The following is a 21,024-nucleotide window of genomic DNA, read 5'->3' on the forward strand; positions in this document are numbered from 1 at the left end:
TACAACACTGACCATAAACATAGCAGCATTCTTGTATGATTTTTGAAAAAAGTCAAACAAATTACCAATTTACAGTCGAAGCACCTTGGACTACGAAATAAATATTAGTTTTATTTTTTAGTATACTGTTATATTTTGAAACTTGGCTAGGATGCTTTCTATCATTAGCCCAAATATTCCACTGCATACCAGATTTTTGGAAAATGTTGCACATTTTGTCTGGTTCAGACAAAGATCAGGCCTCACAGCTAGGAGACCTGAGTTCATTTCCACCCTCAGACATCTCTGTTTGGAGTTTGCATGTTCTCCCCGTTTGGGGACTCCGGTTTCCTCCCACATTCCAAAAACACGTTAGGTTAATTGGAGACTCCAAATTGTCCATAGGTATGAATGTGAGTGTGAATGGTTGTTTGTCTATATGTGCCCTGTGATTGGCTGGCGACCAGTTCAGGGTGTACCCCGTCTCTCGTCTGTAGACAGCTGGGATAGGCTCCAGTACCCCCGTGACCCTCGTGAAGATAAGCGGTAGAAAATGTAGAAAATAAATGAATGAATGATTTTTCAAAACTACATCACAACTTAATTGGTTGAAAAGATTTGATGCAAGGAAAGTGAAGGAAATTCGAACACTTTTAGAAAAGAGACAGTTTTTAGGGTACAATTTGTAACTTTATTTTAAGAGAGCTCAGGGTGTTAGTTTGGGAAGACAAACTGGAGACAGTTGCGGCTGAATTTCAACATATTTAGTATTTCTTCACATTTGTGAGGAGTTCAAACAGTGTGTAAACAAATTTCACATTGTCACTCCCCAAATTTGAGCTGCCTCTCCTTCTGCAAACCATGCAGCTCCCTTGCTCGATTTTTCAACAACTCGGCTTTCTTCTCGTCCTTCGCCGTCCCATCCCCGAGTTTGTACATGCGGCTGGCGTTGGCACAGCCCCACACGTGTCCCAGCTCACAAGCCCGATCGGCGTACTTCAGCGCCAGCTTCATGTCTGGCGCCACCCCTTTGGAATTGCCCTCAATGTACATGGCGCTCAGGTTGAAGCAGGATGGAGCAAAGCCACCGGAACACGCCTTCTCGTAGTACTGTCGAGCCGCACTGAGGTCAGGTCCTCCCTCCATGGCGCGTCCGTCGTGAGCTAACAAGCCCACATTGTGACAGGCATCGATTGACTTCTTTCCTTGGGCGTTGCAGGAGCGCAGGAAGCAGGAGTAGGCTGTTTTTAGACACTCTGTCACTCCACCTGGTGAGACCATTTATTTGTTTACACTTATTGAATATGTTTTAAGGCCGTAAAAGCCCTCACCATACACTTTGTATACTATTCTCATACACGAGCATTCACTCCTCTGAGCGTGCCTCATCCTGGTGCCTACCACTGTAGCGTTTATGTATCCTTGTTAAAAAATTGCACCTGCTGTTGTCCTCCTCCATCCGAAGATTGATTTCGCCGGTGAGCTTCTTCTACTGTTCATTGGTGGTTAGCAGCTCACAGCAGGAAATGGCACAAAGGAGATTGATTGATTGACAATTGATTGGTCTACAGTCAATCAGGAAGCAGAACACAATGGGTGGGCTCTATGTTTGGCGAAATAGGACTGTTATGGCTCCATATCCAGCCGGCTATTGTCTACTGTGGGTTATTAATATGCTCATACAGGCACTTAAGCACATATTGAGAAGAGGTGGAGCTGCACGATCTTCAACTCTCACATGAGTATACAACACCCTCTATTGGTAGCGGTAGTAATTACAATAACAGACACACAACAAAGCACTGATAAATTGCTCTAATACAGCACAAAGATGCAGAACACAATGTACGTTTGTACGCGGTTAAAAAATATGCAAATTTGTACTTAAAGAATATCAGTGAAAGATGAACTGTGATGTAGCAGGTGAACACTGTATTACAAGAATAAACTAGTAATGTGGCAAGAAAAAAACTATGTAATATTTAGGGCTGTCACTCCATTTAAATATTGTATTAATCATATGCTGTCCATAATTAATATTAATTTATCACAGATAGAAACACATTTTTATCAATAATAAATGTACATTTGAAAGATAATTTTAAGTTTTTAGTTGTCCTTTACTATGCCAGCCAGTAACCCAAATTTTATCTCACTGTTCAAAGCAAAGAAACAATCGAGAGATATATCAACGCATATCAACACTCGTTAGTTGGGGCACTTCGATGCCAAGGTATCACTATATAAATGACAATTAAAAAATACATGGAGTGCTCCATTACTTGTTCACTGACAATGGAGAACCGACGTACGACTTGACAACTCAACTCACAGCGACAGTACATGCAAATAACTTCTGGTCTGGTCTGTCAAATCTTAGCACAAATTTGGAATCATCCACTGTGACTGTGATCCTTGCAGACAAATAAACAACTAAACAGAACCATTGTGTTTTTCTTACCCTTGCCTGTGACATGGTAAGCGCCCAGCTTGTAGCAGCTCTCTGCATGGCCATTTTTCTCACAGTTTTGTTTCAAAACTTGTGCAGAAGACTCAAAGTTTCTCTTCACTCCTTCCAAGTAGTCTGCTAACCTCTGGCAACCTGACAATACGAAAAAAATGCAACAGCACAACATAAAACACACAGATATTTGTGAAAATCAACATCGAAAATCACAACATTTTCAATTAATTTGAAGTGTTTTTCTCATGCGTTTTTCAGCGGGTGTTTATGTGTGGTTTTGGCATTTGCAGTATTTTCCCATTGTTATTGTGTTTATGTGTTATCGGATTATTTTATGTTTGAAGAGCTTGGTAGTCGATGCACACTAATGTGGCTAACGATACACATTTGGACATAATCTGTCCGAGTTGTGTTTTACCTTCTGGGTCATTCTCCTTGTAGCACTGGAAGCTGTACTCCACCCCCAAATTATCCAAAAACTGCTTCACTTCGTTCTCATCTTCAAAGTTAATGAGTCCTGCCATTTGGCTCCACTTGTGTGTAAAATAATCTCACCTCAGCAGCTCGTTGTGACCTTGCTGTGCCATAAGCGACCTATGTTTCAAGAGAAAAGCTTTAAATATGCCAGCACCGAAACTGTATATGTGTGATAGAATGCTAAATACACACAATAAAAATTACACACAAATATTTTTGTTATTTTCCAGTAATTAAGTAATAGGCAATACGCGTGAGACGAAGCAAAAGCTTCCTGGTTTGTAACAGTCCCTCACAGCGTCCCGTAGCCACGCCCCCTCAGTTATTGTACTTCCGGTGTTATGACCTTTGTTTACAGTCTGTCACTTCAAATATAGACTCAGTCGTATGTCATAAGTATACACGCTGGTTCTATTTACGGAACTAACAGTGTTCAGGTTGTCATCCTCCAAACATGATTTGCAGCAAAGTGGGCAGCCGTCAACGTTGTGGCTCGGAGAGCGAACGGAGGCGACAACAGGTGAGCTAGCTAGCTAACTAGTTAGCTTGTTTCGGTGCTACCGATCGTCTCCTCTTGGCTGTCACCTCCTGCAACTCAGCGGGACCTTTCGGCAAGTTGACCCGTCAGCGCCAACGCCAGTCGGGTTGGAGCTACACCAACTAGGGAGGATCAGATTTTTGTGTTGCCCATCATCTAATAGCTGTAGTTTCACCACCATGGCCTGCAGCTTCTTCAACACGGTAGGTTTTGCTTCGTGTTTTATTGTAAAAGATAAGGAGCATGAATGCAAAGTAGCAGCGTGTTGTTCTGCAGGATGAGGCGTCTCCGGCAGGTCTGACAGACCTTTGCCTGACCTTTGTGAGCCAGAACCTGGAGTGTTTCTGCGTGAAGCGTCCGGATGGATCTCTGTGTTTCAGGGAGGCTGTACTCTTCCCCCAAGAGCTCGCAGACCAGCTGCTGGCTAAAATGGCCACAGAGGGTAAACACGCCACAAAATCTCATCCTAATATTGACAATGATGGGCCTGTCCATTGTTTATGTGTTGTACAATCACACAACATCATTTTACTAAACAGATGTAAACAAACTCACTTACACAATCCTGTTATGACAATGATGTGGCACTATTAACATTTGTGACCCCAAAACCTCCCAAGAGGTAGCACTGCATGTCTGTAGAATTGCATTTCAATATTTTTAAGTCTAGCCATTTTCATTAAGGCCTGAGCACTTATTTGTGTGAACCTCCAATTGACTGGGATGTTGAAGGTCAATTAAAAGCTGCTAGCTAGTACAATTAGTGTTATATTTTAGGAAGAAATCACACAGTTCTCCTGCCTTATAGTGAAGCATGTGGTTTGCATTTTGGTATTTTTTAAGTCCTAATATTACAAGAATGATAAAAAAATATGAGAATAAAGTCACAATATTACAGGAATAGTGCCATAATATTTTGAGATAAATGCTGCAATATTAGCAGAATAATGTCACGTTATTGTGGGAACAAAGCTGTAATGTTAATGCAATATTAACCAGAATACAGCTTTATAATATTATTTCATAATATTATTGAAATAAACTTGTGAATTCATACGGTATGTCCTTGCCACAGGTCTGTTGAATGACAGCACAGTTGGTGTGTTTCGGACCAGCGAGTACCTGCGGTTGAGGCGAGCATGCATCCGCACCGCACGGATATCTGCTGAGGCCTTCCAGAGAGCCCTTTGTCCTCACAGGCTTTCCGAGCTGGATGCAACCAGGGTCAATGCAGACCTCACCATCCCTGATATTCTGCATGGACTGGCCACTAATAAATACTGTCAAGTGTGTTAAGTCGCCTTGGTTGCACTCTCTCTAACGTTGGCTTGCAATGACAGATGGTGTTGTGTCCCATCCTGCAGGAATCCCTCCAGCGACTTGTTCTCACGGGCCTCACCATGTCTTCCCTGGAAGAGCCCACCCGACATGGCTTCAGCTCCCTCCAGGGCCTGCGGTCGCTGTCCTTGGCCAATGTGGACTTCTACGACTCAGGCCTGGCAGACGTGTGTGCCCTGCCTCGGCTGGAGAGTCTGGACCTGTCCAACACGTCGGTCACCAACCTGAACCCGCTGCTGGGCCTGAAGGAGAGGCTGCGCTCGCTGACGCTGCACCAGCTCAAGAGGCTGGAGATGAGCACCGCGCAGCTGCTGGGCGTCATCGGACAGTTGGATGTATTGCAGGTTGGTGGACGGGAGGCGGGACTTTATGATAAAAGCTTTGAGATAAACCCTTTTTAATGCATTCAGCACCTGGACATCAGCGATGATAAACAGTTTACCTCCGACGTTGCTCGTCAGCTGCTCGGACAACCCGGCATACTTCCTGCTCTGGTTTCCCTGGATGTGTCTGGAAGGAAACAGGTATGCTTATGATTGACGTTTCAGGGGAATCGTAAAAAAGACTTTGTCCCCTCATGCATTTTGCTTCGGGTTGCAAAATTCAAAAAGTTTTTGAAGTTTTTAAATTGAAAAAATATGAAGCGTTATTGTTAAATATATATATTTGGTCGTGTGGAAAAAGTGTTTGCCCCTTACTGATTTTATTTTGCAGGTTTGTCACACATAAATGTTTCAAATCATCAAACAAATGTAAACATCAGTCAATAACAATTCAGCTGAATACAAAATGCAGCTTTTAAATGAATCTTTTTATTATTAAGGGACTAAAAAAAAACCTACATGGCCCCACTTGTGGAAAAAGTGACTGCCCGCTAAACCTAATAACTGGTTGGGCCACGCTTAGCTGCAACAATTCAGCCACATTGGAGGGTTTTCCAGCATGAAGGGCCTTTTTAAGGTCATGCCACATCATTTTAGTAGGATTCAGATTAGGACTTTGCAATAGGAGACTGACAGTTTTTTAAATTGTTGCTGGTGTGAATTGTGATTATTCTTTTTTATAAATATCATAATAGAGTTTGCCGTAGATTCTAGAGTTTGTTTTTGTGTGTAAACCTTGCAGGTAACCGATGCTGCTGTTAAGGCGTTTGTTGAGGAAAGACCCGGAATGACCTTTGTGGGACTTTTGGCAACAGACGCAGGTTTTTCCGACTTTCTTTCTGGGGACGGAAACCTGAAAGTAGGATTTAGTTTTGCATACAGTAGCTAACTGCTGTTGAATTGATTGATTTAACATTTTTTATGTTTGTATGTGATTGATTAGGTCACGGGGGAAGCCAATGAAATGCAGATCTGCGAGGCACTGCGCCGCTACGGCGAGAGGGAGGGCTTTGTGAGAGAGGCTCTGTTCCATCTCTTCAGTCTCACACACGTCATGGAGAAACCTCGACCTGACATTCTTAAGGTTCAAACACATTGTTGTACCTAAAACCACCTTTCCGCGAAGTCCTACAGTTCAGTACAATTTTAAAGGTCCCCTGTTATGTAAAAACTAGCTCATCTGCGCGTTACTGTCAAAAACTGCAAATACACACACACCAAACTCTACTGCTTGGTGTAAACAGAGCTAAAGTTCCCCCAGTTCCTCAATGACCCGTTGTCCAACTATGTACCTCCTCTGTGGCTTCCAGCTGGTAGTTTTAGGCATGAAGAACCACCCTGCCACTCTCAATGTCCAGTTAGCGGCGAGTGCCTGCGTGTTCAACCTAACCAAGCAGGACCTGGCAGCCGGCATGCCGGTTCGGCTGCTGAGCACCGTCACTCAGCTGCTCCTGGAAGCCATGAGGACGTTCCCCAACCACCAACAGGTAGCTTCACCCTGACGCCAAATGGATTCCATATAGCACTAAAGATGAAGTAGACACGTCACAATTATAGTTCATATCGAATCTTCATTCATGCACCATTTTTTTCCACCTTCAGCTGCAGAAGAACTGCCTGCTGTCTCTTTGCAGTGACCGGATTTTGCAAGAGGTGCCATTTAACAGGTTGGTATCATGGCCCAGAAATAAAATAATGGCCACTCACCAGCCACAACATTAGGTACACATGCACAAGAGCCACATTCCACAAAACTTTTTTCTTAAAAGTAATGTTAAATTCTCCTCTTGTCTCGTTGTAGACCCAATCTCATGTCTCGTCTCATAAACCGAGTGTTCCGTGAAACCCTACCATGTATTGAAATTAATTTTGGTTCTCTCTGTAGTTATAATGATGGTTTTATATGTTTTGACAGGTTTGAAGCTGCTAAGCTGGTGATGCAGTGGCTCTGCAATCACGAGGACCAAAATATGCAGAGGATGGCTGTAGCAATCATTTCCATTCTGGCTGCTAAGGTACATCAAGCTGTCACGGGTATATTATACATTTACAAATGTTTGATTCTAATACGGCTTATTTTATCTTCAGTTGTCCACAGAACAAACGGCTCAGCTGGGAGCAGAGCTGTCCATCGTCAAGGTAAGAAGACGGCCCTCCTTACCTTGTAATGACGTCGGGATAAAGTCTGATAGGAAATACTGTCTGCTTGCTGTAGCAACTCCTCCACATTGTGCGTCAGAAAGCCACACAGGGCATGGTGGACGCCACCCTCAAATTTACACTCAGCGCCCTGTGGAATCTTACTGACGAATCACCAACAACCTGTCGCCATTTCATCGAGAACCAAGGACTGGATCTGTTTATCAAGGTTCTAGAGGTACAACACCACAGAAAATGATACTAGAGTAAAGTAGGAATTCTATTAAGGCATTAAGTCATTTTATGCAAAAGTTTGGGTCCACGAGATCGAGCCGAGATTTTAACATTAATTTTAAGAAAAGTACAATGAAAAAAATATGACTGGACAAGTAACGCCCTCCTTTGTCTGCAGTCCTTCCCTAACGAGTCGTCCATTCAGCAAAAGGTTCTGGGTCTACTGGTGAGCTACTTCTATTCTTAAAGAACTGCATTAAAAATATACATCAAGCTAATTGAAAACAGCGAAACGCTGTATGCTAACATCACCTGTGTAGAACAACATCGCGGAAGTGGGCGAGCTGCACGGCGAGCTGATGGTGCAGACCTTCCTGGACCACATCAGGACCCTGCTGCACAGTCCAGAAGTGGAGGTGAGCTACTTCGCTGCGGGCATCTTGGCACACCTGACATCACGAGGGAAGGACGCGTGGACGCTCAGCCCCGACCTCAGATCCTCGCTGCTGGAGCAGCTGGTAAGAGAAAACGATGACAGTGTGCAGAAATGTGGGTAAAGGTTGCAGCCGGTCCTCACAGCATGTCTTCTGCTAGCACGGCGTCATCATGAAGTGGCCCGCACCCGACTGTGAGATGGTAGCCTACAGGTGAGCTAAACATTTGAAAGAAGTCAGAATACAGGAAATATACTCCAATATGTTTCATCCTGCAGGTCATTTAACCCCTTCTTTCCACTTCTGGAGTGCTTCCACACGCCTGGGGTGCAGCTGTGGGCGGCGTGGGCCATGCAACATGTCTGCAGCAAGAATGGTAAGAGAGATGCTTTCATACAGCTCTTGTATGGGATCTCATCTGATAAATTGCTTCATATAATAATAATATTGTGTCACGCAGCCTTGCGCTACTGCAGCATGCTGTTGGACGAAGGTGGCCTTCAGCAGCTGGAGCGCGTTCACACCAACCCGCAAACCCACCCAGATGTCCAACTGTTGACCGAGAGCATTTTGGAGAGTCTTGAACGTCATCGGTCACGTACGGGGAAGCTGACCGGACGCCGCCTGCCACCGCTATGAACTCCCAAAATGGTGAGACACACGCTCTTTGGCAACATCCTCTGTCCATTAAAGACGGCATGTCGGTGTCGTTTGTACAGAAAAAAATGGAAGAACAGCAAGGGACAAATGTTCACTCGGAATCTTTCCTATTCCAGAGGCATAACAGAAGCGGGATGACGTCTGTGTGGAAGGGAAAGCTAGAAATGCAGGTCACAGGACACATTTCTGTATAAAAGGCATCAACTGAGAATAACGGGATAGTTTTGGCAGCTGAGATGTAACTTTTCAATATCCGTCCTTTTTCCATATCTTCTGTATAAATGGCACAGACAAATGATCGAACTGGTATTTTGCCTACTTCCCTACTAACGCTGGAAAAGTGGGCCTTGGCTGTGAAGTTTGACAGCCAAGACTCGCACAAGACAGACTGTGCCTGTGTGTAAGGGAATTATGGAAAGGCAGTAGAGAAATACCGTATATTGGTTAAAACCGAAGACTCACTTCGCAAGAACAAGCCGACTTGTTCTCGTGTCATTGCTTTATATGATTGGCACCAACACAGAACAGGGGCATCACATTTCCCCTGCATTTTTCCTACTTCAGAGGTAGGTACAGTGGCAGGACAGTGCCGGTGTGTCAGGGAATGCCTCATTTGCTCGGACAGGGAAAGTTTAACACTCTTTTTTTTTTCCACACACATCAATGATCTGTATAAACGATAGCAACATTTTTCCTTCTTTGGAGGTAGTAAAAGAGCTGTAACAGAGGCAGGACGCCACATGCGTGTAAAGGAATATAATAAATGCCGGATTTTGTTTTGCTGTTTTGTCGGATTTCTGTGTAACAGTGGCTATTTTCTCTTTCAGGTAACTTCCTAAAGAAGAGGATATGATCAAGCAGTATAGGATGTGATTCTTATCAAGAATCCCCCAATTGTACAAATACAAAGGACAGAGGGTACGCATTTCTTTGCACAAAAACACACCAAGCTTATTTATATCCTTTGTGTTGGTTTTAAAACAAAAAATATATTTCAGCGAATGTGTCATGTATGCTTAAAAATTAATGAGACTTCAGCATTTATGGACTTGTACTTTGACTATGGATTAAAAAAATAATAATAATACAGCATGATGTGTGGTCTGGAGCATGCTGGGACTTTTCAGTTTGGGGACACCTGTGCTACAGGTATTCCCTCTCCAAGAGGCGGGGCAGTCTGCTTGCTGAGGGAGATTTTATGCTGTAAATAATAAAACAATATGGCCATATACGGGTCTGTAGGCTGCTCATACTGCACTGGCAATACTCTCTGTACTCATGTACTACATGTGTTGGTAAGCTTGTCGGCATGTTTGTGTGCATTTTTAAAAAGCGCTATTATGGAATTATGTACATAGCATTATGAAGAGGTATTGGCTTGTTCATCAACGACTTGAATTTATTGTATTGAGTATTGTACTAGTGACTTTTTTCCTGAAAATTTCAGTGATTGTAATAATAAAAAAAACAACAACAATAGAGGCACACAATCTAAAAGGTCGAGTAAACACTTACCTGCCACCACTTTTTCTTCTTTGCTGTCACTTGTGCCCATCAGGAAAAAGCAAAACGTTTTGGTTCAACTCTACATGCTATACGGCTTCTGAGGAAGTGCAAAAAAGAAGTACAGTGGAAAAGTGGAACCTCCACATTTCAGTCTTTCTCGTGAAGCTTGTTGACTTCCAAATTGTAGACATTCCCCAATAGAAATAATGAAAAGTACATCATTCATTCATCGAAACTCCCATATAAGGCATTCCATTATAGTTAAGGTGTCAAAAGAAGTGGAACCTCCACAATTGAAGTCCAAATTCCAACACTTATGAGGCGTTCAACTATAGTTAAGTCATAAAAATAAATGTACAAGTACACTTTTATACTTGTACAAGTACAAGTATAAAATAAGTACACAGCGAACCCTCCCAAGGTTTACCACAATATCCTTCCACCAAGACCAACCTTCCAACTTCCAAAATGTTCAAATTTCAGATTTTCCCATTAGAAATAATGTGACCTGAATTATTCATTCATCAAAACTGCCAGGTTTTAACTTTTGAGGCATATTTTTTCCAGAAAACTTTGGTTGACCATGTAAAATAAGTTATACAAATACAGTCCAAAGTTGAACACATACAGGTTGTTCCAATTTTCCCATTAGATATAACCTGAAATAAAATATTCATTCATCAAAACTCTTGTATTTGAAACTCTGAAGTTAACCACAAATCATTTGGGGATGCTGGTTGACTTCCAAGTTGTTTGATGTTTGAAAAACAAACAAACATAGGAAATAATGCAAGATGAACTACGAAATCTTTACTAATTGTTTACAAATTTGTTTTTCCAGAAAATGTTTGGTCTAAATCATATCATGTTTTGGCGCATTAAACTGCTGTATGACATTACTATGGTTATTGGTATCTTTGATACGTTTTTATAAGGTTTGTTTTTCCCCACTTAGGAAATAAAGAATGTATACGTTTACATTGTTTTATTGAATTTCGTCATCCTGAATGATTTAGTGTAGTGGTTTCAGCTTAGTAAGCATATAAAAGTGTATATGAAAAAGTGGTTCATCACCCAAAATGATGAAATTATTTGCCAATATATCGCGGAGGTCGCTTCTCTATGAATGCCGCCATACCTTCGCGTCTGTCCCGTGTGGGGATGACCTAAAAACGACACACCAACGAGTTTATTAGGTACACCTGCACCAGACACTAACAAGTTGTTCTTACCTGAGCATAGCACATCCTCTCTATCGCCATCGCTGAGTTAATGTCAACCTAATGCAGTAAAAACTCAGTCACAACACAAGTGCAACAACAAAAAAACTTCTCATCATAGTGTACCTCAGTGCCTCTGTTCATTGCCTCTTTTGCCATCCGCACAGCGATGGGAGCCTGAAAGACGAGACAGGGACAGTTCCACCAATCAAACGTCAGCATTATCATCTTTGTGAAGGCAGATGTGTAATAGTATTGGAGCTCATTAGTGGTCATTGTCAGTGTTTATAAATGTAGCATGTTGGCCCATTTCTCAACCCTGGCCCGGCTGACTTCAGGCATCTGAGCTGGAGTAGAAGAAATGTAGAACGACAGAAGCCCGGAGAGAAAGACAAGAGGAGGGGTTGAGGAAGGAGTAAAGATGGGTGGTTATTAAGAAAAAAATAAGGATGAGGAGGAAGATGATGAGGGAGTTGCCTGGAGGTGGAGGGGATGAATTGGAGGTGTTCAAACCTGCGGCAGGATCTCTCTGGCCAGGGTGAGTGCTTCTGAGTAAGCGGCGTCTCCAGTCTCATTCTGTTCCACCACTCGGTTCACCAGGCCCATCTCCAATGCCTCCCGCCCTTCCACGCGCCTCCCTGACGAAGAAAGGCAAGCATGCTGCGTGACTACTCCATGACCGTCCCATGCAGTGATTGTTGTGTTAGCACCTGTGAAGATCAGCTCCCTGGCCAGAGTGATGCCAACGGTGCGCGGCAGCCGCTGACTGCCCCCTGCGTCGCACAAGGCCACCTCAAGGTCAGCCCCACTGGCGGGAAAAAAACGTCCTTATACGGCGTTAGTGTGCGATGTCTTACCTGCCCCTGGGAGCAGCCCTCGTGTCGTCTCAATCAAGCCCATCTGTGCCGAATACGCTGAGCTCGGGACAAAAACCAGAGCAGAAGGACGAGTGAAGGTGGGTTGCCGATGAGCGTCATTAAGACGGCGAGGGGCGACATAACCTCTGACTGATTCCTCATGTCAACAACACCTGCTAACCTCGCTCAGCCACAGATTCTACCCATCGTGTGGATTTAAAGGGCCAAATATGCAAGGTTTGATGCATAAAAATGCTCATCATGACTAAGTAGAGTGATCACACAAGTGTAAAAATAAATGAAGAACCATATGCAAAAAGCAAAACTACTCACCCTTTTACGATGTCTGACACACATGTAATAAAGCTTCTATGATCATTTTCATACTCAGCATCAATGCTTTGAGTCATAACTAACATCATGGCTCCTCTCTCCAGTTATTAATGATAACCACCACCTTGCACAATAGCAAAGAACAGAGCGAGTCAAAATAACACACAGTCAGTCACGCAGAGAGACATACATGTTACATATGCATATTGTTCATGATATCGCCCCTCCCACCAGTTATTTCTGATAACCACCACCTTCCATTATAGGAAATGAACAGAATGACTGACTCGAAATACCCCCCAAAGTTAAAGCTCACAGTACATTCACTCATGCAAGGGGCCAACATGTGTTATATATCGTTTTTGTTTTTTTTAATATTCTACTTCTACAAAGTATGTTGGAACATGCAAATTTCCCCATGGGGATGAATAAAGTATCTGCCTACCTACCTACCTACCTACCACTCCTACGATTGGTTATTTGGTTAACTACCACATTGTATTACCGAAATAGAAGAGAATTACTTAAAATAAAGTATAGTAAAATATAGTTCACTCCTCCCACCGGTTATTTATGATAACCACCACGTTGTACAATAAAAATCAAAGGGAATGACTTGAAATAATGCACAATGTCAAACCCCACAGTGGGCTTGATCCTGCACGGTGCCATACATGCTACGTGTGTCATATAGATAATGCAATCACTCCCCCACCAGTTATTTATGATGATAAAAATGAACAGAATGAAATAATCTGCAAAGTAAAGCCCACAGCGAGCGAGCTCATGCATGGGGCAGGTATATGTGTCATATAGTTCATTCAGTTGCTCCTCCCGGCGGTTATTAACGATAACCGTAACCTTGCACAATGAATATAAAAAGAAAGTAGCAGAAATAATTCACAAATTCTTCGAAAGGGTGTGTGTGCCTCCAAGTTTTATCCACTTTATCTCCACTTTTATTTTTTCACACTTTGCATTTTAAGATGTGTCGCGAAGCCTGCTAATCATATAGCAATCTAAAGACGTCACGTGACTCACCAGCAGTGCGAAGGTCACAGGCCAAGGCAAGCTCCAGTCCTCCTCCCAGAGCCACTCCATCAATGGCTGCTATGGTGGGCATGGGCAGCGAGGCTGATTGAATTAAAACACGCAAGTAGTAGTAATAGTACTAGTACTAAGTCATTCTACACTCTTCTTGTTCATACCTATTTGAGTCATGAGGCTCCGCAGGCCGTGAACAAACAAATCGGATTCTCGGTCATCCATCAGTGCTCGTTCTTTCAGGTCGGCGCCTGCAAGGAGACATAACACCATTATTTAGGTTTTCTCACGGCATCGATCATTGGGCCAATTAGGCTAGCCCACCTGCACAGAAGACACCAGGAACTAAACTCCTGAAGATGAGCACACGCACTGCTGAGTCATCATTGGACAGGGTTGACATCAGCGCTCTCATCTGCTCACACAAACATCTCACTTAGCCGGCATGCCCAAACCCACCCGAGTGTGTGTGTCTGTGTGTGTGTGAGGACATACCTGGGACACAAACACATGACCCAGAGCATTTCGGGCCTTGTGTCGACACATGAGCACCTCCACGATACCTGGAAAAGACAAAGAGTGATTGCTCGTCCTGGTTTGTTGTAAATAAACACAATGCGGCCGATGTCAGCGACCAGTTGTTCACGTGGCGCTGCAAATGTTTGGCTTTGCTGTTGTGTCAATGAGGAGAAAATTTTGGGACAAGGGTCAAATATTATACATGGCTCGGTGTCAGGCAGGAGAACCATGTGACTTCCCACAGCCAATCAGCAAACAATAAAAACAAGATTAAATAGAATGAAAAAAGTATAGTATATTAAACTGATATACTGTATATATACCTTAATTGTACAAAATCTAAACTGTTTGTATATGATTTTCAATAATCATGCATAAATATAAAACATATTAAAATGTATTTATAGATTGTTGTATATTTTGTAAAATAGTAATATAAACTTTTTTATACTTTCTTATTAAAAATGAACAAAGAAATGCCAAAGCAGTAGATTTTTGTATTTCCAACATACCAGACAAATATATTATTTTCATAAATAATAAAATATTTTGAAAACATAATTGTATTTAATATATGTAAAAAAATGTTTACATTAAAATCACTATTTTATATTAACTCCAAAATAATAAAATAAACAAAATACTTGTATATATATATATATATAAAACAAAATATTATTTTAATAATAAAGTTTAAAAATAAGTAAATAAGTATATTTTTAAATTACAAAAGTATATAAAAATAATACTGAAGCATATTACATATAAATATATATTTCTGATGTTATAACTTTAAAAATAATTGCAAACACTACATTCAGATGACATTTTTAAAAACAAGATTCTTTATTAAAATTGGACAAAATTAGTTTGAAAGTTAAACAATGTGTAACTTTATAACTAAATGTATAACTTTAAAAGAGTTGTGTGATCAACGACAGGATTCTTGTTCAAGTATTTCAATAACGGTTTAATCACAAACGTGGCTCCAAACTAATATTTTCTGTTAGTCTGATGTGAGTATCTTTGAAGTGTCCCATCAGATTGTCCTGATGGGATCGTTGTACTGCTAACAGCCATTAGGGGTTATATCAGTGGTGTGTTTGAGGAACTTTTGAGTATGAGTACATCGCATCGTGTACTACTGTGTTTGCATGTATTTGAACAACATGAGAGGGTGTTCCTACCATCGTCTTCCCCACGTAGTTTCCTTAGGTCAACCTCCACAGCACCTGTAGGCTCTGTGTGCTGTGTGCGGCAGTGAGAACCACCAAAGCCGGCCAACACTCGAGCACCTTCCCGTGCAGCTCGGTCGTCGAAGCGGCGAGAACCGGCCAGCCGACCCCGCGACGACAACACGCACCTGGTCGTCGGTAGGCAACGAAGAAGCGAAAACATGCTATCTGTTATCGTTCACGTTTCTCCAAGGAGAGTGACGCAGTTCCGTGAAGTTGCTGGGAGTGTCTTTATTTTTCCTGTCGGGGAGGGGCTTGATTAACATGGCCAAGTAACATTCCGATTATGTTGTCTAATAGTTTTTGAACGCAGCTAACGTGCTAGACTAGACTAGAATTGATGAGTATGAACGATTCGTAGTAGTGTAGTGTTCAGGTGCAACTTTTTGGCTCGGACATGAGAAACATCGTTTTACGCATTTTAGTAAGGGAAGTTGTTTATTTGTACAAATGTGTATGTATATATATATATGTATATATATATATATATATATATATATATATATATATATATATATATATATATATATATATATATATATATATATATATATATATACTATGCTTATTATTATAGTATAGTAGTATATTATATTATATACTATATTATATTATAGTATACTATAGTATATTGTACTATACTGTACTATAATACTATACTATAATAATTATAATAATATTATAATTATTAGAATGTATTATAAACACACCACTAAGCATACATATGTGTAAGATATTGTAATGTGTATATATATATACACATTATATATATATATATTATATATATATATATATAATACATATTTAAATATTTTAGATATACAATAAATAAGCATATTATAATATACATTAGGGGCACCACCTGTTATTTGTATTTATTTAGTCTAATTGCGGTTTGATGTTTAATTAGTGGATTTACTGTGGTACAGCTTCTATTAGAGTAGAAATTTCACCATTTTTGTTACATACGTTTAACATTGTGGCTTGGGTTTAAAGTAGCATCGTTAGACTCATGGTTAGAATCGTTTAGGGATTGAAACACACACACACAAAGCACAGAGGCTTTTCCATCAGGCTAGCTGCCATGACTATGCATTATTGAGCAGGTCTTTACAGGTTATGCCATTACCGCCAGACACTGACATGACTGACTGAGCAGAGACGGCTGTGTATGTGTGTGTGTGTGTGTGTGCGCAGACAAACTGATGTAAATAAATCAGGTGTAATGAGGTATTTCGCTGTAATGCGGAGATGTAAAAGAATAGGACTGAGGTCTGTGTTTGTCTGCAGCTTCTGTTGCACTGAAATACTACCTGATGGCTCAGCAAGCTTCTACTCCTGGAGGGCAACAAGTCAACACCGTTTGTTCCGTTAGGCCCCGCGGTGTGCCTTGCCCTTCTCATGTGTGCACGCAGTGAGATGGAAAACTGAAAGGTAAGAGTCGTGTCCCTGAGACACAACCTGTGACTTATGGACAGTGAGATCCCTAAAAACAACAGAAACTAAAGAAAAGGATCTTTGAGAAGCATTCTTACAGTAGATCCCTAAAAACAGAGTGACCACGTCATAGAGAGTCTCTTTTTGCAGTAGGTCCTTAACAACACAGTCATTTTAAGGAGCTCTGACTTTCATTTGTTTCAGTTGGTCCCAAAAAACAGCAGTGTTCACGTGTCATACTGTAGATTACTAGCATTTTTTTCAGCAGATCCTAAAAACTGCAGACGTAGAATTGATCTTCACTCACAGTTTGTGTGTATCTCTAAAAACAGCAGACATATAATAGATCTTTGACTTAGCATTTTCTTTAATAGACGCCAAAAAACAGCAAACAGAAATACTTTCCTATGCTTTCCAATATGTTGCTATAGAGTATGTTATACATATATGAAAATAGAGGATGCTTGACTAGCATCTTTTGCAGTCGGTCCTTAAAAACAGCAGTCATGTTGCGTGAAAATCTGTTTCAGTAGATCCAAAATAAGCAGATATATAAAGGATATTTGAATAGTCTACTTTTTCCAGTATGCTCTTAAAAACAGCAAGCGCTCCTGACGTGTAGAGGAAGTCTGATTTTTTTCATTTGGTCCAATAAAGCTGCATCGCTTTCCCTCCCATCCAGCAGGGGGCAGCCTCATCTCAGACAGTGGTTCTGTTGACCTTCGCTTGACTCTATAACGTTCTTCTTCCTCCTGTGACTCCTACCACTACTCCATCCCTCCCTGGCTGTCTGGCCGAAGACACACGTCTAGCGTCCGCCTCATCAACGCCCGCCAGCGGGCAGAATTTGGGCATGGCAAGGCCTGCCGGTGGTGGTTGGTGACAGGGCATGAGTCAGAGTGATCCTGTTGGTGCATGTGTCTGCCAAGGAGCGAGACAACACAAGTGATTGATGCGCTCAGGGCACGGACATTGTGTTTGACCTTTGCGTCTGAATGCAGCACACTCGACTCTTTACGTCTGACCCATGGAGCTTACATAGCCAACCAAGGAGGAAAAGAGTCTCTTTTGCAGCAGGCATGATATCTTAAGCTTATTTCTATGCGTTTCTATGTTTTTGTATGAGCCTGATGGATTTTCCATCTTCCCACAGATTCACAATTGACATAGACGTCTCTCTGGTTTTCATGTTGTTTTCACCTCTAAATGCAGTCCACATAGGCAAAACCTATCCTCCCCAATCTGCAACTAGCCTAGACATTCAGTCTCCAGTGGAACCTTGGCCCTCCCCCGGGCACGCCAAGCCCACTCCGCTGTGATTGGTCATGCACCCAAGCAATGTCGAGGACTTCCGGACAGCTGCTGAAGTCATTTAGTCCGATTACTTCTACAAAATAAACTGAGTTAGGACACTGATCAATTGTTACTCTTACTCTTCAACACGACCAAGTAATGTTGAAAAGGTGTTGCACTTCAGCAACAGTTTTGCAGACAGTCCAGCTTAACCTTTAGTTTGTTTCTTTCGGCTTTTTCCTGATTTCAAAGTCGCCACAGCGGACCTTTTGAACCGCATACTGATTTTGGCTTGAGCACTTTATATTCCAGATGCCCTTCCTGACGAATACGGATGATTCTTATGAGTGGAGTTTCGAACCCAGGGCATTAGCTCCAGAATGCTACATGTTCACAAAACAGTCCTGTGTGAAGTGAAAATGGATAATAGGTCCTGTTTAATTGGCCAGGGGTGCCATATAAAGGGGAAAAATCAGGACAATTCCAAGGTCCCTTGACTGTCAGGGGGCCCAAAAATCTAGTTCTAATAAAATTAGTAATTAATAAAGGGGGGGGGGGGTATTTTTTTTATGGGGCCCCAGAATTCCTGGCTGCACCCCCCCTACTGGAGACTTTGGATGTGAGAGTACATACGTAGAGCTCTAGCAGGATTTCCAGGTAAGTGAGAGCTAGTAGTATCTTCCACTGCTGAGAAAGGCTGCTCATCTTGTCCAATGAATTCAATTACTTTTCGGGTTATTTGCTTAGCCTTCTGACTGTCATGCACATACGGGCGAGTGTCCACATGGCTGCTTAGCTGCTGTTTGACTGATAATCACATGTTTTTTTTTCTTCAAATGCCATATGACATTAAAGCTTTTTAATGTGCTACCCTCCCCAAGATAGTTTTCTTGGTGTGTGTTGGCAGTTTAGTTCCACACAACAGACATGATTGTTATTCATTTGGCAACTGGGAGGATGCCGCTGCCCAAGACGTTAGTTAGGGCAAGACATTATATGCACACAGAGATCATTGTAGGCTAAAATAGCAGATAAGAATAGTAGAAATGGTGCACCAATTTAGTGCAATCTCAGTATAAAAGAGGCTACGGTTTGTAAATGCTAGCATCATGTGCTGCCTTAATTTCTTGTTGCTGTTCTTTACCGACATTGGGGGCAATGGCAGAGCCAGAAATGTTTCATTGGGGTGGCAAAGGTGAGACCATTACTCAAATAGGGGTGGCAGTGAGCTGGTACCTGAAATGTCTGGATGGCCACTGGGGTGGCCGGAGACTGACAAAGGGTGGCCATGGCCACCACGTAGCGCCACCACTGGATGTCATAACAAGAGTAGTGTAAGGGATTGTGACGCTCACAATCGTCTCTGTCCCTTATTCACCGCACCCGAAAGTGCAGTCGCAGCAGTAGTCCACCTTCACCACAAAGCTGGATAAATGCCAAATGTTCTGGTTTAATACTGTAATTTTGTAGTATTACTGTATGAAAGAGGTATTTCCGACCTGAGAAATGGATTCCCAGAAAGACACATTCCCATTATTTTTGTCCATATAGATAAAGTCAGATCGAATGAATGGAAGGAATAAAGTTAAAAAACAAACACTTTGACCACACACACGCACACACATGCACAATCACTCCACTAGCTATAAACCTAATCAGTGGAACTGAGGGATGATCTTGGCCTTTGCTGTAATTACATTAGGGTGATGAAGGTGGACAAGTTCTGGGAAAAAGAACCTGCAGGCAAGGTCTAAGTGAAGCAAGATGGCCTGAGAAGTTATGACCATATTGAACAGAAGGAGGTGGGCGGAGTTATACCTGGAAACCAACCTGCTTTTTTTTTAGAATAAATATCTCATATGTAAAGGTGTCACCATATATGGTAAGTGGGGGCGGTGCTACCACTGCATGCAATAGTGTATGCAACTACTATGCAACTTTCTTCTTGTAAATGTTTTTCTCATAATTCTGAAGTTATTTCCATCATATTTTGACCTATTTTTGTATTGTTAGAACTTTTTCCGCAAACCAAAATTTCCAGAAATTACAACTTTATTTAGTTTTCTTTTTTTCCACATAATATTATGACTTTACAAAAACAACACCTATGTCTTAAATAATACATAAATAATGAACATAAATGTGAAAAATATTAACAAAATATTCAACTAAAATGTAAAATTACAAGTTGTTCTCATTAGAGTGCAACTCTTTTGTATTGATAGTTTGACTTTATTCAAATGAAATTACTGCTGATTTTTAATTTTTTTATTTTTTTAGAATGTGCTGTAACGGTGGACGAGTGGTGACCCACCATGGAGACCCGGATTCGATTCCCCTCTCTGGCTTCTCTGTGTGGAGTTTGCATGTTCCCCCCGTGCATGGGTGGGTTTCCTCCGGGTACTCCGGTTTCCTCCCACATTCCAAAAACATCCAAAGCATGTTGGGTGAATTGGTGACTCCAAATTGTCCATAGGTATGAATGTGAGTGTGAATGGATGTTTGTCTATATGTGCCCTGTGATTGGCTGGCGACGAGCCCCGGGTGTACCCCGCCTCTCATCGCCAGCTGGGATAGGTTCCAGCATGGCTGTGACCCTTGTGAGGATAAACGGTACCGAAAATGGATGGATGGTGTTGTAAGCGAATAAAAAAACATGACCGCAAATGGTCCCCGGGCTGCACTTTGGACACCACTGGTGTTGACCAATGTTATTTTTAAAACATAATAAAATTATTCTGTCTTGCAACAAATTGGCCACAGAAATATGTCCTAGAGACCGTAAAGAAATAAGAAAGCAAGAAAGCATGTGACTTAAGGATGCAGGGGGAAATTCAAAGCACTTGGAAAAACTAACAACAACAACAGAAACAACAGTACTTTTATGAGTAAAAAAGTACTGTATATTTACAAGAATAAACTCTTAATAAAATG

The 21,024-nt window shown here is 41.7% G+C and overlaps 3 protein-coding genes and 1 long non-coding RNA gene across 7 annotated transcripts; 2 read left to right on the forward strand and 2 right to left on the reverse strand.

Moving 5' to 3' along the window:
- Positions 1–658: 658 nt before the first annotated feature.
- Positions 659–3,251, reverse strand: coa7 (cytochrome c oxidase assembly factor 7). Its single transcript, XM_058073395.2, has 3 exons — positions 2,862–3,251; positions 2,441–2,581; positions 659–1,247 (listed from the first exon to the last, which is right to left on the reverse strand). Exons 1-3 carry the CDS (start codon positions 2,965–2,967, stop codon positions 802–804), a joined length of 693 nt encoding a protein of 230 aa, XP_057929378.2. The 5' UTR covers positions 2,968–3,251; the 3' UTR covers positions 659–801.
- On the forward strand, positions 3,226–10,924 carry zyg11 (zyg-11 family member, cell cycle regulator). The gene is made up of 18 exons (XM_058073388.2): positions 3,226–3,661; positions 3,735–3,900; positions 4,534–4,745; positions 4,823–5,140; positions 5,207–5,320; positions 5,922–6,038; positions 6,123–6,263; positions 6,490–6,666; positions 6,782–6,846; positions 7,095–7,194; positions 7,268–7,318; positions 7,395–7,556; positions 7,731–7,778; positions 7,873–8,070; positions 8,147–8,199; positions 8,265–8,362; positions 8,447–8,637; positions 9,474–10,924. The coding sequence occupies exons 1-17, from the start codon at positions 3,638–3,640 to the stop codon at positions 8,623–8,625; spliced, it is 2,223 nt and encodes a 740-aa protein (XP_057929371.2). The 5' UTR covers positions 3,226–3,637; the 3' UTR covers positions 8,626–8,637; positions 9,474–10,924.
- On the reverse strand, positions 3,680–15,596 carry echdc2 (enoyl CoA hydratase domain containing 2). Of its 4 annotated transcripts, none has more exons than XM_078790129.1 (16): positions 15,313–15,596; positions 14,102–14,169; positions 13,931–14,021; positions 13,771–13,857; positions 13,604–13,696; positions 12,230–12,286; positions 12,083–12,145; positions 11,886–12,010; positions 11,499–11,549; positions 11,385–11,432; positions 11,291–11,318; positions 10,162–10,249; positions 7,865–8,067; positions 6,472–6,704; positions 5,239–5,306; positions 3,680–5,175 (listed from the first exon to the last, which is right to left on the reverse strand). In XM_078790129.1, the coding sequence occupies exons 1-12, from the start codon at positions 15,521–15,523 to the stop codon at positions 10,239–10,241; spliced, it is 933 nt and encodes a 310-aa protein (XP_078646255.1). In that variant the 5' UTR covers positions 15,524–15,596; the 3' UTR covers positions 3,680–5,175; positions 5,239–5,306; positions 6,472–6,704; positions 7,865–8,067; positions 10,162–10,238. The 4 variants fall into 4 exon arrangements, with proteins under 4 accessions (XP_078646255.1, XP_078646256.1, XP_078646254.1 ...); XM_078790130.1 differs by having other exon boundaries at positions 8,232–10,249; XM_078790128.1 differs by having other exon boundaries at positions 10,162–11,318.
- Positions 15,240–18,942, forward strand: LOC131129648 (uncharacterized). Its single transcript, XR_013627287.1, has 3 exons — positions 15,240–15,498; positions 16,651–16,794; positions 17,480–18,942. It is a non-coding gene; the product is annotated as an uncharacterized LOC131129648 (long non-coding RNA).
- The last annotated feature ends 2,082 nt before the right edge of the window (positions 18,943–21,024 follow it).

The sequence above is a fragment of the Doryrhamphus excisus genome, linkage group LG4 (genome assembly GCF_037039965.1).
Source record: "Doryrhamphus excisus strain RoL-2023G ecotype Guam linkage group LG4, RoL_Dexc_Guam_v1.1, whole genome shotgun sequence".
NCBI lineage: Eukaryota > Metazoa > Chordata > Actinopteri > Syngnathiformes > Syngnathidae > Doryrhamphus > Doryrhamphus excisus.

Excerpts from the sequence above, each read along its gene's own strand:
- coa7 (XM_058073395.2), bottom strand. The coding sequence starts at position 2,967 with ATGGCAGGACTCATTAACTTTGAAGATGAGAACGAAGTGAAGCAGTTT. Across the intron at positions 2,582-2,861 it reads CAAGGAGAATGACCCAGAAG|GTTGCCAGAGGTTAGCAGAC; the intron begins GTAAAACACAAC and ends TCGTATTGTCAG. Across the intron at positions 1,248-2,440 it reads TTACCATGTCACAGGCAAGG|GTGGAGTGACAGAGTGTCTA; the intron begins GTAAGAAAAACA and ends TGGTCTCACCAG.
- zyg11 (XM_058073388.2), top strand. The coding sequence starts at position 3,638 with ATGGCCTGCAGCTTCTTCAACACG. Across the intron at positions 6,667-6,781 it reads CGTTCCCCAACCACCAACAG|CTGCAGAAGAACTGCCTGCT; the intron begins GTAGCTTCACCC and ends TTCCACCTTCAG. Across the intron at positions 8,363-8,446 it reads ACATGTCTGCAGCAAGAATG|CCTTGCGCTACTGCAGCATG; the intron begins GTAAGAGAGATG and ends TGTGTCACGCAG.
- echdc2 (XM_078790128.1), bottom strand. The coding sequence starts at position 15,523 with ATGTTTTCGCTTCTTCGTTGCCTACCGACGACCAGGTGCGTGTTGTCG. Across the intron at positions 12,287-13,603 it reads CTGTGACCTTCGCACTGCTG|CGTATTCGGCACAGATGGGC; the intron begins GTGAGTCACGTG and ends TCCCGAGCTCAG. Across the intron at positions 11,319-11,384 it reads AGAGGATGTGCTATGCTCAG|GTCATCCCCACACGGGACAG; the intron begins GTAAGAACAACT and ends TGTCGTTTTTAG.